This window comes from Falco rusticolus, chromosome 12 (assembly GCF_015220075.1).
Source record: "Falco rusticolus isolate bFalRus1 chromosome 12, bFalRus1.pri, whole genome shotgun sequence".
Taxonomy (NCBI): Eukaryota; Metazoa; Chordata; class Aves; order Falconiformes; family Falconidae; genus Falco; species Falco rusticolus.
In genome coordinates, this window is record NC_051198.1 from 5865711 (window position 1) to 5881227 (window position 15517).

Genomic DNA, 15517 nt, shown 5'->3' on the forward strand with positions numbered 1-15517 from the left:
TTTGCCCAACGCTTATCTCAGTTTCATTGGCATTTGCTCATAATCATTTCAGAGATGTTATTGGTATCATTTTGAATATATACTGGTGTGATTTAGAGTGATGTTTTGGCATGGGAGAAGAATTTTCTTTAATTTGCAGTCTTCCAAATTTTAATATCATTTACGGAAAAGCAATTGCTGTCTCACTATCAAGATCAGAGGACATGCTCCTTTACATCCCCTGAAGATCATTTATTTACAAAATCCATGTATTAACAGTTTACACTTTCAGACAATCAAATCATGTACACTTGCTAAACTGGGGCAATGAGTGTGTTTCATTGAAAAGCTTTTGGGCTTTACTTTCTTTGACCTGTTTACTATTATGACAGAGGGAAGACTGAGCCAACACAGAATACTGCTGCAAGCTGTGTTCTTACAGAAATAACTCAACTAGGTTAGCTGATACCTAACTAGGCACCAGACAAGTAGTTCCAGTTTTGGGTGCTATATACCTTGCTTTAAAATTAAGCATTGTGCATACAGAAAGCTATTTTCAAGATGGAGCTGAGCTGATTTCTCTTTAGTTTTATGGTTCACCTCAGAGAACAGAGGTCCTTCCCAGCCCTTGTTAACATTCTTACACACATACATATGTCTTTGGAACGCTTGAGTTTTAAACGATGAGTGAGGTTTCAGCATTGCTTAACATGAAATATTGAGATACTTAATCTGTATCAAAGGAATATTTGAATGTGTGACCTAGACATACTAAGTCTTTACAAAAGGAAAAGTGTTTTCAGTAATGTAGATTCTTGCGTAAAGTCTTTGACAGCTTTATAGTCTCCATAATGTAACAGGTTTTGTGAACACTCACTGCTTTCTGTATAGGAGCCTCGGAACGCAGACAAGAACCCAGCTTTACAGTAATGGGACCATTACAGGGCAGCTAAAAAGGCTTCATTATCATGTAAGAGACGTTAGTAGTTCTTAAAGCTCTTGGTGGCCGTGTCACCATGGCTAGTGAAAGAACTCTTGACCTCAGTTATTTTAGTGCTTACTGAGTAATAACAAAACCCCTTTCTGCCTAGTAAAAATACAATATGCTTCTATATTCCCTTTCTTTGTTTAGCTCACTCCCAGTAGTAATCTAAGTCTTTTTGGGTCTTTCATTCCCTTTAATTGACCAGATTGGAATGCATTCTTTCATCACTGCTGATGAACCCTAAAATAATCCCTTGCCAACCTGCTGTTCTGGATTAGCTGTAGCAGTACTGCTTTCCGTAGCATTCTTTCCATTTTTAAAGTAATTTTGACCTCTTTTTGATGAGGAGTTGATTCACAGGGGTTGGCTGACTACCTCTCAGACTAAGGCAATTTGCCAAATGCATCCCTGGAGCAGGGAGTGAACTTTTAGTGTACTCTGACTGATATCAATAGCAAAATTCAGACTAACTTCAGTGGAGCAATCCCGTGTCCTAAATGAGTGAGTCTTTGAGACTTAAAATTCAAGTTGTCCAGTGAGATATTCACAGAATCTCATCAGCCTCCTTACCGCAGTGCGTTAACTCTTTGTGCTTGACCACAGGAACATGAACTCAGGATAAGAGTCCCAGATTGGACTTTTTGTATCTAATGTTCATCATATTAATGGAAATACGTTTCTGAGAAATAAATTCCATTGCCTTGATCTTTATCTAGCTTGCAAGTTAATAAATGTTATTCTATGTACAGTAAAGGTGATAGAATGTCATAATTTGCCTGGACCTTGTATTGAGGTTTGGGAGTTTTGTTGGGGGGGCGGGGGGGGGGTTAGCTGAAAAATATATATTCTGACTTAATCTTCTGGCATTTCTGGAGCTGTCATATTATAGTATTTGATTTTTTAAAAATCTTAATAACAAAAGTAATCAATAGGAAGCAGGAACAGAAATGTACTTTTTTTTCCCCAGGATGAGAAATAGGAGTGCATTTGAAGACTGTTCTTGCTGCAGTTGGATCGTGTTTGTATATCTTAAGGGTGAAATTGCATAGTGATGGGTTTCACTCACATCGTTGTTAAACCAGTGATTTTCACTGTCATGCAGTAGAATTAATCTGGATTGGTTTTACTGTTCCACTGAGAGAGATCAAAGCCAGGACCATTCTCTTCCTCCTGCATTTCTTCCTCTGTCTGCCTACTTCACAGTCAGGCTCACATCCATTAATAAGCAAACCAACATGTGCATTGGCTTTTTGGCAAGCATGTGGACTGGAGGATCTTTTCTGATCCAAGGAAGATGAGAATATAACAAGATTTCACTGCTTTCAAAATGTGAAGACAAGTTGCTACCTTAAATGTTTTTTGTACTCTTTTTGTGTTGCCATGAGCTAGATTTTGTCTTAAGTGTCTGTTTGTGCAACCTCGCTATAGATTACACCCCAGGGAAAGCATGCCCTGTACCCTTTCTTTTCCTTTTTTGCTTGGTTTTGCAATTCAGTCTTCTGTTTGTAGATACCTATATAAAGCACGCTTTTATGTAAAACACATCTGGCACATTATTTTGAAGATGAACTCTACAACACGCAACACAGCTGGAAACAAATTTTGAACAGGAGTCATGGCTTAGTAATGTAGGCCAGAGCTGCTTCTGTAAAGACTAGGAAACTTTTTTCTTGGTCCATTGATGAAATAATGGACAGTGTATACTGTTTTCCCGATGGCTTGTGTTCTTCCCCTAATTTAGTGGCCAGTGAGCACTGCTTGCTTCTTAGTCAGCTGGATGGAGTTTCAGCAGAAATATGTCCCCTCGTTGCCACCAGAGAAGAGGTATCCTTTAGCTAGCTGAACCCTTGCCAAGAGGAATATGGTACAGAAACAGGAGAGGGAGCTAGGCATGAATGTATCATTTCTAAAAATCTTAAGTCATTTGGGTTGCGCCATTGCTTAAAACTTTTCCATTTCACCTCAAACTACTTTTTAAAATCTTTCCTTCTTTCTCTAACATGGTCATTTTGTGCTGCTGTGGTCTCAGAAGACACTGTAAGTGTATGCCCAAGGCAGAGCCAACAGCAACACATGTAAGTTGCTGAGTAACTGAGAGGCGTGAATTACTAAGAGAACAAAGCGATGTGCTGTGAAGCAGCTCTTGTGGATGAGCAGTATTCCCTTTTTCTTTTCTCTGATACAGTGCGATTTTCTTCATTGTATTTTTAAAGGTTCATAAAAGATAATTGTAAAGAATAGTCACATTAACAACATTTGATTGGAGGACTTAGGTCAGCATAATTTATTATGGTGAATTTCTGTGCCACGTTTCTATGCCCTAGCAAGAATATAAATCTGGACTAATTGTGGCAATAGTTCTTTATAGTAGTGTCATGGTAAATAAGAACAGAACACAACTTCTCACAACAGCTTAGAACCAGAAAAGTAAAATGCAGCCTCTTTTGTGGCCTTTGCACAAGTGAGGACACATCCAGGATCATCAGATAAACCACAATACATTTGACTTCAGTATTTTAAAAGCTTAAACTTGCACTGGATTGATTTCTAGACTTTGTGATTTCTGGTGTCTCTAGAAAACTGCTGGGAAAACAGCGTTAGGTAGACATTGACTTTGAATAGGAGATAGTGTTTTAACACTTCCCCTTGTCATTAGTGTTCTTCTGCAGTCTAGTTCCCATGTGCATCTTCTCTAAAATGTTGTCTCAGTACTAATAAAAGCAATAGATATTTGGCTGCTTAGTTATGAATTGAGAAAGTATTCTGTATTTTCTGTGTTGTATTACCTATGCATGAGAGATTTCACAAAAAGCTGCTTAATGCAATGTTTGTATATTCAGAAAGATACTTCTCACACTAGAACCAAGAAGCTGCTTGGGGATTTTAAAGACCAGGTAATTATGACAAGTACAGTCATGACCAGCAGAATGGAAGAGAGCTTGAAATTTGGTGTTTGTTTTAATCCCTGTGTTTCTGACTTTTTCTTTCTTATGCTGCAAGACAATGCCCGGAGCTCCAAAACTAGTGAGCGCCCCTGTGGTAAATATGTGTGCGTAATATATAATATACGTCCGCTACACTGGCGTCATTTGGATCCGGAGTGTCCTAATGGTGCAAGCGCACAGACTATATTGTTAAAAGCTCTATAAACTACAGGGTTTGAGTGGTGTGTACCCTACTTACAGCTAAATAGTTTTGTCTTGTAACCTTGTAATTTCCTATCACTGTGGAATTCATGCTATCCAGATATCTCTGTTACTTTCAGTGGACTGTGTTTTGAGAAATAATCAAAGGGAAGATCCTCAGTTTGATTACGGGGGGGGTGGGGGGGGTGGGGGTGTTATCAGGTTTTGGATGTTTCTTTTTTTGAAATGTTTACTTATTTTGGGCCTGATGTTCATCCTCCAGGTAGGTAAAACCTGTGCCTTGGCAGCTGTGTGCCTACTTGCACACTGAAATCCTGGCATGTGAGCACGAGCCAATACATACCTGCAGTCACCTGCATGCAAAGTAGACACACAGTTTCAGAAACCAAGATGTGTTCTTTAATAGGGAGGCTGGCTAAAAACAGTGCCAAAAGTAAGGAAAAATATTAAAGTTGCACAAATGAAGGAATTTAACAAGAGGGTGCTTAGTAACGTTTTCCAAGACTGGTTTTAAGGGAATTTCTAATCAAACCTTAACCTGCCGCCTTCAGTAGTTACAAGCCTCGTTGAAGTAAGTAGGCCAACATCCACAGTAACAAAATGTTTGTGTGCTACAAACATATATGTGATTTTGTAAAAATTGCCAATTTTAAGTAAGGCACTTAATCTGATTTGCCTGTCAGTGGGAACACAAAACCAGTGAAGCGTATAGATCAAAGGGACAGAAAAATGAAGTGCATCAGGAAAAGTGATAAGGAACTAAGCAAAACAAAGTAGCTTTCTTTTTTCACTTTACATTTCACATTCTTGCTGCTACATTTTTTTCTGCTACAAACTGTCACCTTCTGCTTCCTCAGCTAATATTTTAGATTTGTTTTGCATGTCAAAATGGTGCAAGCTACCACAATCACTAGCACCCCATTTCGTGACCATCTTATACCCAACATGTATCTTAAAACACCATTTGTGTAAGTGTTAACGCAGTAGCTTTACAGCCCACTGCTACCAAGGTGAGAAAGAATTCAAGGAGAAAATAAATAAAATGGTTTAATTTATTTGTTGCTCACAATATAAGAAGGTGGCATAAGTTCCCTCACACAGAATTTCAGTCAAATGCAGCCACATTGTTAGCTAATTATATTTTTTTGCCTGCCATTTTGACTCAATTAGAAGGCATTTATGAATCTGCATGAAAGCAAAATGAGGACACAGTGCTCAGATGTATTGTTCTGCTTCTTCACCCATTACTAAGGAAGTGACTCAATAATTATATTCAATTTAAGAAAATGCTTTGAGAGGAAATGTTTTGTAACAAATTTTAAAAGTACTACTTCGGTTATGAAGCTATTTAGTCTTTAAATATTAAATGAGAAACTTTATTTTGTGCTATTGTCTATTTCTGTTTCTTTTTAAAGGTTTCAGTTTTCAATTTCATTTGTAACAAACCTGACAGCTAAGACAAAACACAGTTTACCGCAGTGAACTTGCATGCAGTTATTCCATGACTGACTCCCACCTAGTATCACCATATTACATGGGATGCCATTACAGCTCTGGCTCCTGGGCGATGTAAATACAATGTGACTGCGTGATAGAGTGTGAAGGGTATGATGTGGGAAGTGTCAAGACTTTAGTGATACCAACTGTATCATAAAAGAGCTGTGATTTAACTTCTTCCAGCAGAACAAAGTTCACCAATATAATAATGCAGTTACTATCCATATGAAGCGGTAAATCCCTTGATACTGAAATAACACTTATTTTAGAGTAAAACAAGACAGTTACCACAATAATCTAACACAACAGGGAATGACACATACTGCAGCCACTTGAAAGTGGCACGGCAATGTTATTTAAGGACCACACTTGGCAAGAACCAAAAGCTGGCCCATTTTTTTCAGTTCCTGGCTATAATTTTGAAGCCACCTTCTTGTAACTGCACAGACTAAAAAACCTGGGTCTTTTTGATTGCTGCTGGATTATCTTCAGGACATCTCTGATCCAGACCTTAGACCTCTTCAAGAGAGAGACTTTAAGTTCAGGATGCTCAGAGTGGTGCTTGATGAACCACAGCTATCCAAGCGAGTCCGCTCTGAGTAGCTGCCTGCAGCACGTCAGGGTCTTCTAGGTCCATGGGACAATCTGACAATCCTGCCACTCTTTTGAACTATCAAACCGAAGTTCCAGCCCCAGAGAGAAACACCAACTCAGGACAGAGGCGACTGAACTGTAGTAACATCTCCAACAGCAGCGTGTCTCAAACCTGGTCACACTCAGGCACTGTGCAAGACTGACTCAAAGGGAATAGGCTGTCTGGTGAAGGGGCAGCACCGCTCTTGTAAGCACTTGATGATGTCCTTGAAGGCTTTCCATCCATCCAGACTGCACTGAGTTTGTGGGATTAGGCACGACTGCAGTCTGAGGCCTTCCTGCAGCAATGGCCAGAGGTATTTTTTCAAGCACATGCTTCAGGTGGCATGGCTGATGCTCATTTCCTTCAGAGACATGCTTCTTTCCCCTTCCCAGAAAAAAAAGTGACACTTCTTGCAATGTGCATAAGCTGCAACTTTCACTAAACCCAGATCTCCCACGTAACACAGCTGAAATATATCCTCTTGTAGTATGGAGTGACAGGTGGTGACAAAAAGACTGGTTTCTCTGACTAACGTGTACCTAGTCAAATATTAATGAGCCAGCACACAGAAGCATGAAGTATTCTTTTGTTTTTCATTAAGTGCATAGATTAAAGAGATGTTATTTTACTGTAATGCACAGAATTATGTCATTTCAGCTTAGAGTAATTGTTAATCACATCAAATTGAAATGATCCTTGGTTTTGTTTTAAAGAGCATAGAAGAACAAGAAGTAGAGGAAAAACAGAAGTAGAAATGGAATATGAGACTATAGTGAAAGTGAGTGAAACATTCCCCTTTTTATCTAGTAATGCTAATGTTGTTTTCCTTTTACATGTCAAAACTAAGTCAGGAGCGTCCACGATTTACTGCCTGGTGGTTCTTCTGAAATCTTTGAGAATTACTATCTGCTAGCTGCATAACATAAGCTGCCACTGACCATTGCATCCTTTTTTATCCCGTGAAAGCAATGTGGCTTATTCAAATCATTCCCCACCCCATTGTCTCCCTGCTTGTTTTATTTATTGCTGCTTTTGCCCCACCTCAGTGCAGCGGTCAGGGACTGTGTAAAAGCATGATTATACAAGCTTTCTTTCCACAGCCCTTTGGGTCATCAGAATATCCTTTGTTCTCTGCTCACAGTAGCTGCAGTACTCTCAGATCAGAAAACCAGGCACTATGAAATGTCTCTTTGAAGGGGTAAAGAAGGTTGATGAGGGGAGGATGTGGGGGTAGGAATTGAGAGCATCTGACTGTAGAGGTCTGAGATGGGGAAAGGTGTTGAAGGTAGGAATTCTGGGTGTGTCTAAAGATTAAGCTTACCAAGCAGATAAATTAAGGATTTGTCATCTGGGACACCAGAGTATGGGATAAAGAAAGGTTTAACCAGGGCATCAAGCAAGAGGGAAAAATGGGGGACAAAGAGAAAGAATTTATGAAAGTGAATCAGTAAAAATGGATTAGTCAAGCCTAAAGGGGAAGCTTAGAGGTAAAGGAGTGAGTTTTTCAGGGAGGAGGAAGGGAACAGCAGACAACTGGGGAAAGGCAGGCAAAGCCTGGAAGATGAAAGTATGTTAAAGTAAAAGAGGTTTTATCACTGCTTACAGAAGGGCTGATGATTAGAACATGCTGATAGAAAGAACCATTATTTCAGGGGTATCTCTGCTATCAGCAGACACAATTATGTATAAGCAAACTTCCTGAAACCTCCCGTAAATACAGTCATGCCAGGAGATCTTGAGTTTTCACTACCCAGGGGGTAGCAATAAGCCACACACCTTTGTCACTGAATCAGTGAATCCTGCTTGCTTTGTATTTTTATTTAATATTTCACCTTCTGCTGCTTTCTTCTGGAATGCTTTAGTATGCTTTGCTTGTCTTTGAGGAGAGAACCGCCGTGGCTTCTCGGTGAGGACTGAATTTGGTAACAAAACCTGCCTGTCTGCTGCAGTTACCTGGTTGCAAAGGACTTTGGTTAATTGCCAGGCAGGCAGTGTTTGCTTTTCAGCGTCCTCGGGCTCAACTCACACATGTGTGCGGGAGTAAAAGGAGCCTTCTCAAGAGAGCTGCAGCTCCTCCTTGCTATGGAACATCCTTCTGTGGCTTTTCACCATCCTGCAGAAGGTCTTACCAGTTGTTCTGTAATTCATAGTCCCTCCTAATGACGACCAAGGCTCAGATTTGGGGACTGCTCCTCTTCTAGTCTGTGTGGTGCCGGTACCAGTGTTAGCAGTGATTCACCTTCAGCAGCGCTGAAGGCGCACACTTGCTGTGAGCACTCAGCATTGCTGTGCTGGTTCCTTGTGCTTTCCCCCGTGAGTTGCTTTATCAACCTGTCTAGGGTTTTATGTTTGTTATTTTTTTAAGTACTTAGCATGTGTACTTCTGTGGACATGTACTGGCAAGAAAGAAGGAACCAACTCTGTACATTTGATCTGTGCCTTGCACGAGACAAATTGACTTCTATACTTTACTGCAAGGTAAATGCTACATAAGTTTGCCTGATAAAGCGTGACTATAACTTGATTTGTCAGGCTTTTTTGCTGTGAATCACCTGTCTCTGCCCACATGGACACGAACATATTCTTCATGTATCTATACATATCATTACATGCTTATAGTTTATTTAAATGTTTTTATCGTTGCAAAATAAGTGATCGTTTTTTCAAACACTTGTTAAAAATAACACAATTCTAAATATAATTTAATTATCATTGTGGTAAGGTGAAAGATTGAAACTGCTAGGCAGGGCCTAGATTTCATGAATGTTGTTCTCCTGTTGGACACAAGGGAGGCAACTAAAAGTGTACATTTCCTGAGCAAAGTACTTGCGAAGGAAGAAGGTGCCAACATATTCATTATGGGCTCTAGACAGTATTCAGAAGAGTGACTTACTGAAGATGGCAAAATTAAGTTGGCAGTTGCTCGCTAGGGAACTGGGATTTCTTTGTTGTTTGTGTGTAAGTGTCACGAGAATATTGATTTCTCTTCCTGAGGGATGTTTGGTCTTCCTTTCTTGAAAAGCAGGAGGATAGGAATAGAGCTGGGCTGCCTTGAAACAACTCAGTGAACATTAAAAAAAAGCAGAAGTACTTGTTTAAATTCTGTTCTCATCATACATCACATTTTAAACTATTCAAGGCCAACCTCATATCACCTGCCTGGGTCAAATTAGGTTATCTTGGGACGATGGCAGGGACCTGGGCAAATCCAGTTGCTCCTGCAGTTAGAAGGAAACTCTCTATTCTCTGAGAAGAAGAATAGAACATATGGCATGGAGCTCATAGGGCAAATTATTTCGCAACCTGCTCATCCTGAAGGCTAGTATTTCTACAAACTATTAGTGTAGACCAGGGGTCCTCAAACTACGGCCCGCGGGCTGGATACAGCCCCCCAGGGTCCTCAATCTGGCCCCCAGTATTTACAGAAACCCCCGCCGGGGGTTGGGGGGGAACCAAGCAGCCGCAGATGACTGCCTGCCACTGCATCCGTGTGCCGGCCCCCTGTGTAAAACGTTTGAGGACCCCTGGCGTAGACAGTAGCTGATCTGTGGTCCTTACTGGGTTATTTATATTAGTACACTTAGAAGTGCCTGTTTGGATCAGTTTTGTTCCACAGGGTGTTACGTAGGTCAGTGAGATCTCAGTGTGGTATTTGCACCCTTAAAATGGTCCTTTCTGCTGAAAATTCTGCAGGTTCAGTTTTCAAAGCAGAGATTGGGTTTCAGGATTCAGTATTCCTGATAGGATTGACGGCCTTGGCAGCAATTAAATCTTTCTCTGTTCTTTTAGTAATACACCTTATACCACACAGCTTGGATGCTGCTGGAGTTGATGTGTGATAGATATATGAGCCTGTAATGCAAAGTAGCATGGAAATTGTAGAAGCTCCTGGGAACGATAACTCACTGTCACTCTTTTTCTCGGGGGACCATTGTAATTCTGAGCAGGTGCTCATGCTCTCCATGACATAATGGAATAAATTCTGCAGTACCTTCTTCCCAGTTCCACGACAGTGTTAATGTCTCCTTTTGGCCTGGAATACCCTTCGTTCCCATTTGTATTCAGACAGGCACTACTGTGGCTCCCATTTGAAAATACTAATTGGTTGAAAATTAATTCAGTTTTTTAAATTATTACTTAACTTTTTACTTTTTAAGATTTTGGGGGTTGGTTTTGTTGGGTTTTTTTAAGACTGGGCTTAATTTCTTGTAATATCAGTTGCCATTTAATGGTTGCGTCTCCCTCATAAGTAGATTTAGTTCAGTGATATAAACCATGTTTGAGGATTTTACATAGGCCAAGATCCTCTCTATTGGCTGCTGCAGGAATTGGTACAGTGTGAAAAAGCAGTAAGCCTGCCCGCAGGTCCAGATCTTTTACGTGATGTAGGTACCTGTTTTTCCACCCAATCACCAGTAAAGCAGAGAGTACATACTGTAAATATGAATGTTGCCAGCTAAGGATTGATGTATCCTGTGCCCTGCTGTATTCATTTTTGCAAATTTTTCTGGGCACATAAGTAAGCTTCACCACCCAGTCTTCCCAGTGTGGTCATCTGTTACAGGTGCCCACCATGACAATGTCCATTTTCATGTCCAATTCCCTCATTACCCAGAGACTTTCAGCAGGTCCCTCTCTTACAATATGCTGGTGGCCAGAAAAAGAATAAAGATGTCTGACGAGTATCTCAGCAAAGACCTTCTTTGTACCTGTCCTCCCTGAACGAGCTGTGTCTTTTGTATATTTCAGTAATATGATTTTTTCTACAAAATCTGTGTTTACACCAATGAGGTCATGATTTTGATTTACTTAAAAATAATCATATGCTTTCCCTTTTTCCACTGTGTTGTGAGTACGTGAATCCACAAGCATATAGACATGTCTTAAGAGGATTGATTCGGTATTCACCCTTGTGTCTCTCCTATAACCATTTATTAATATTATGAGGAGCACTTTTTTAATAAACATGCATATAATAGAGAACATTTTTAGTGTCTTTTAAAAGAGTCACATATCAAGTGCAGGATACTGACATCAGGAAATCTCACAGTGGATAGGCTGAACGTTAAAGGGGCCGTCTTTTTTTTGTGCACAGAAGTGTAAGCCGCTATTGTCTGAGGCGAAAAAGAGCTGTATTACACACAGAAAGTTGGCTGCCCAATGCTCTGCCTTTTCTTATTTAAAAGCACAATTCAGCGCAGGATACAGGAGGCGGTAAGGTGGAACAGCTCTGTACCTGCTGGTATAGCATGCAGGGAAGACTGACAGCAAGCTGCTGCCGTTTGCCTGACTTTAAAGAAGCATCACTCTCAGGTATGATTACCTCCGTCAGGCATGCTTTTCAACGCAGAGTATTGCAGCTGCTTTCTTTCTAATTCCTATGGCAGGAAGACACCATTCCCATGATCTGTTTGAATCATCTGAATGTTACATTTGACTCTTCATTCATGCTGCAGGTGTAGAGGATTTGGGAAAAAACCCACCTATCAATTCATGGCTGCACTTTTTAAAATAATTCCACTTCACTTCCCATCATCAGTGCCACTGAGGAAAGCGGCTGCAGGCAGCAGCCGTGACTGATGTGGCAGTCCATGCTGTGTGCCTCTGACAGATGCCAGCATGAGCCATCTATAATGGTACAAATGCCAAATTGTCGTTTCAGTGTATCAGTGAAGCAAAATATGACCAGACAAGAGAAATTCAGTTGTCCTAAGGTCTGTTCTGCAAAGACAGCAAGGCTTAAAAGAGTGGGTTGAAGCCTTCTCTGAGAGCCTAGGGCCATAACAGCAGGAGAGAGAGAGAAACTAAGAATGGTGTCTTCCTCTGATGTATAGACCAGATGTTCCTCTGCAACCAGCCTCCCTCTAACTTCTAAAGAAGTAACTATTTAAAATTTCCCATCCACATTTACCTTGCATTTGGAAATGATCCCGTTGCAGAATCTTCTTAATCAGCTATCCTTCGGGTTATATATGTTGCTGTCCTTCTTTTGCATTAATCACTGGAGTTCTTTTCTTTTTTGTCTGAAAACAGTCATACCGTTCGACCGGAAAATGAATGCACTGAAAATGCAATACTGCAAATTAAACACGTGGATAACAGCTTGTAGCTCCAGTAGTCTGTGTTAACATGTGACAAGACAGAATAGTAAACTGAGGGAGTTCTCCTGTGAATTCCGTGCCCCCATTATCTCTCCTTCTTTATCCGAAGGGCTGAGGAAACCTTTTTTGTTAGCCAAGACAGCTTGGTGCTTTGGCTTAATTTTCATTGCATAATTTTAAATACAGATCGTGTCTACAGTGCTGCAATTAATGGATAGCCTAAAGACTTATTATTTCAAACTAATTGATATGTAAGAAAGTTTAAATAACATCAGTGATAAGAAATTTTTAGGAATAACTTCTGTAACTAACTGAGAATAATCTTTTTGCTGTTATGTAGAGTAGCAGATGACTTAATTATTCACTCACCATCACTAAATTTAATGCCTGTCTGTATTTCTATAGTTCTAAACACATTTCCATGAGATGGGGGAAAGATGATGACATTTTATAGTCATTGTATTGTCATTCTAAAAGGGTTTTTTTGCAAGTTAATAATCTCATTTCTGATACTTGTCTACCATCATTTGGAATACTCCCAAATTCAAGATAAACGTCTCTTATCCTCAACAAAAATGTGTACTCTACACATATTTTAAATAGAGCTTTAAACCAAGCAGCCAATGTTTTTAAAGTATTCTTTTGCTTCTTCAAATAACTTGATCACTTATGAAAGGCTTTTATTTTTCTAGTGTTCATTGAACTTATCTTCAACTAGATCGTGATCAGAATTGGCATCAGAGAATACACTGTAAAGTTGTAAGAACTCTCAAAAATTTTTTAATGTTTTTGGAAGATGTCAAGTACCAAAGTAATAATAAAACACTGACAGAGCATTAAAAAGATAAGTTCTTATAATGGAAAGAGGTTTTGTTTTACTGCCAGTTGTGGGTTTTTTTCTTACTAAGGTTTTGCATGGTACCAAACTTTTCAAAGATAGAAGCTACCAATAGTGATACACATAAATGAAATCAGATTAAAAACAAATAGGAGCTCTAAGGAGATCTTATTATACATTTTGATGGCATGCTTCTCAGTGGAAAAAAAAACAAAGGACTTGGTGAAGTTCCATGAGTTCATCTCTGGTGAACTAACAATGAACTGCATTGACTTCAGAAGCAGAGAAGCTGGGGACCAAATCCAGCACACGCTGATGTCAGCAGAAGAGCTCACTCTTCCTATAGTAGGCTTGAGATCTGGAGGGAGGCCCCAGTGTGACATCCACCTGCTGTGGCCCACTGAGACCAGTGAGGAAAGGAAATACCAAAGGAACTGATTCTCTAAGTAGTTTTAAGTTGTAGTATCCCTTATTTTCCTGTCTCTGCTGGCTTCTAGGGAATTTGCATCTCCCTTTTCCTGGCAACAGGAAGGTCTGACCACAAAAGTCAGCAGTGCTATTGGCAGTATCTTTAAGAGGTCTGTTCAAGAGGACTTTAAGATGTTCCACTGCACGGCAAGATGAAAAGCATGCTATGGTGCAGACTTGCAATGTGCAAGCACTGTGACACACACATTTTCTATCACCATAGCTCACTGGACGTATTCCACTGTGCTAGGGAAGAGTTGACCTCAGCATCTGTGCTGGCTGTTGGACTGCGGCGTGATCAGGGTAGTAGTCCTTCACCCATAATAAGTATTAAGAGGGCAAAACACCTTCAGCTGTTTCCCTTTTTCATGGAGCTCAGGTGCTCAACAGAAACCCAGAAACCTGTTTGTGGTCAGGTCTGGACACGAGAATGGCATCTGACACCCTCTGTGGAAATCTGTTATCCTAGCTGTCTGTTGAAGCAGGCTCGGATTTTAAGCAGCAACGTCCTGTTTCCTAGACTCTTCCGTGCTGTGCTGTTTCCTTTAAATCGCTAAGACAAGACAGTTGAGAACCCTGAACCTCCCAAACATGATTTTTGCACGTCTCCATTTTGAGTCAGATTACCTTCAGACCTCTGTTGGGGAAGGAGTCTGCGCTTCATGTTATTTTGTGCCAGTAGTTCCATCATTTGACCTGGTTAGTTTGTGCCTGTACTTACATGGTTGTCAGTACTGTAGATCCAAAACCCATCAAAGTCAATCCCTGTCATCTTGTAAACTTCAGCAAGCTTTGGGTATGCCCTTTAGCAGGCATGAGTTCAAGCTGCTCGGCGTAGCAGTGGGACGGGCTTTGCCCTGTTTATCCAGCTTTATGAAGTTACCTTATATGTCAGTTTTTGCATCGCAGGATGCTTGCTGGACGTCACTGAAATAAAGGTTTCTGCATGGTTCATTTAAACTTGATGGATAATTAGAGTTGCCTGAGTTTGCAGTAGTCAGTGCTAATATGACCTTTGGAAAAGATGTTTAAATAAAAAACAACTGAACTGAAATATTAATCCCTTGAACTTAATCATGAGGATGGCTCCATTAACCTCTCATTGCATAGTGCTGCTTAATCCAGTAATAATAGTACAGACAAGAAGAGGAGGTTTTTATCCTTTTAAGTTCATTCTAGTATTAGGAAGTAAAAACCTTCAGGCTATTTTTAATTAGGTTGAACCTCTGGGCGGTGCCGCTTTTACATTAAGCTATAAAGTTTTTAAGGGTTACAGTTAAAATTCCACACTAATTTTGCTTCTCAAGTAAAAAAAAAATAAATAAGTGTGTTGTGTAATGCAGCATGAAACAATGAGAAGTGGTAGATATATGGATCAAATAATGGTGGAAGTAGAGAAATTAAAGATACTATATATAAACACAGAGCAGCCATAAACAGTATTAGACTCTGTATCCTTAGTAAAAATGATTCATCTTCATTCGATGTTCATAATTACATAGTATATACATATTATACCAATATATAAATCTAAATAGAGTCCCAACTTTTTGTCGTTGTTAAACTCGGCCTCAAAACTTTCCTGACACTTGGAAGTACAAAGGCCAAAATACTGAACCATCATTTCTGGAAGATGGAAAATGAGGGACAGTAGTTCTGTCCCTGCTGTTAAACTTCTGCCAGGTTCTAAATAGATTTCTTTTTTGTTAGCTTGTTATGTTAGAAAATAATGGGTCAGACTAAATTGCTTCATCATTTGGGGAGAAAGCACGTCTCTGCTAGTAGTAAAGAGGAAGCCAGATTCATGTTGGGGCGAGCCCAGAGGAGGCCACGGAGATAATCAGCGGGCTGGAGCACCTCTCCTAT

The 15517-nt window shown here is 40.0% G+C and overlaps 1 protein-coding gene across 4 annotated transcripts in view; it reads left to right on the plus strand.

Annotated features, from left to right (window-relative positions):
* The window catches only part of PLCB1 (phospholipase C beta 1), a 401171-nt gene that overhangs the window by 371659 nt on the left and 13995 nt on the right, over positions 1-15517 (plus strand). For 2 of the 4 annotated variants that reach the window (XM_037405583.1, XM_037405584.1), the window contains exon 32: positions 6958-7022. The exons of the other annotated variants lie outside the window; for them this stretch is intronic. In XM_037405583.1, coding sequence (XP_037261480.1) covers positions 6958-6996 — 39 coding nt within the window. In that variant the 3' untranslated portion in view covers positions 6997-7022. The remainder of the gene's footprint in view (positions 1-6957; positions 7023-15517) is intronic. 4 annotated transcript variants of the gene reach the window in all.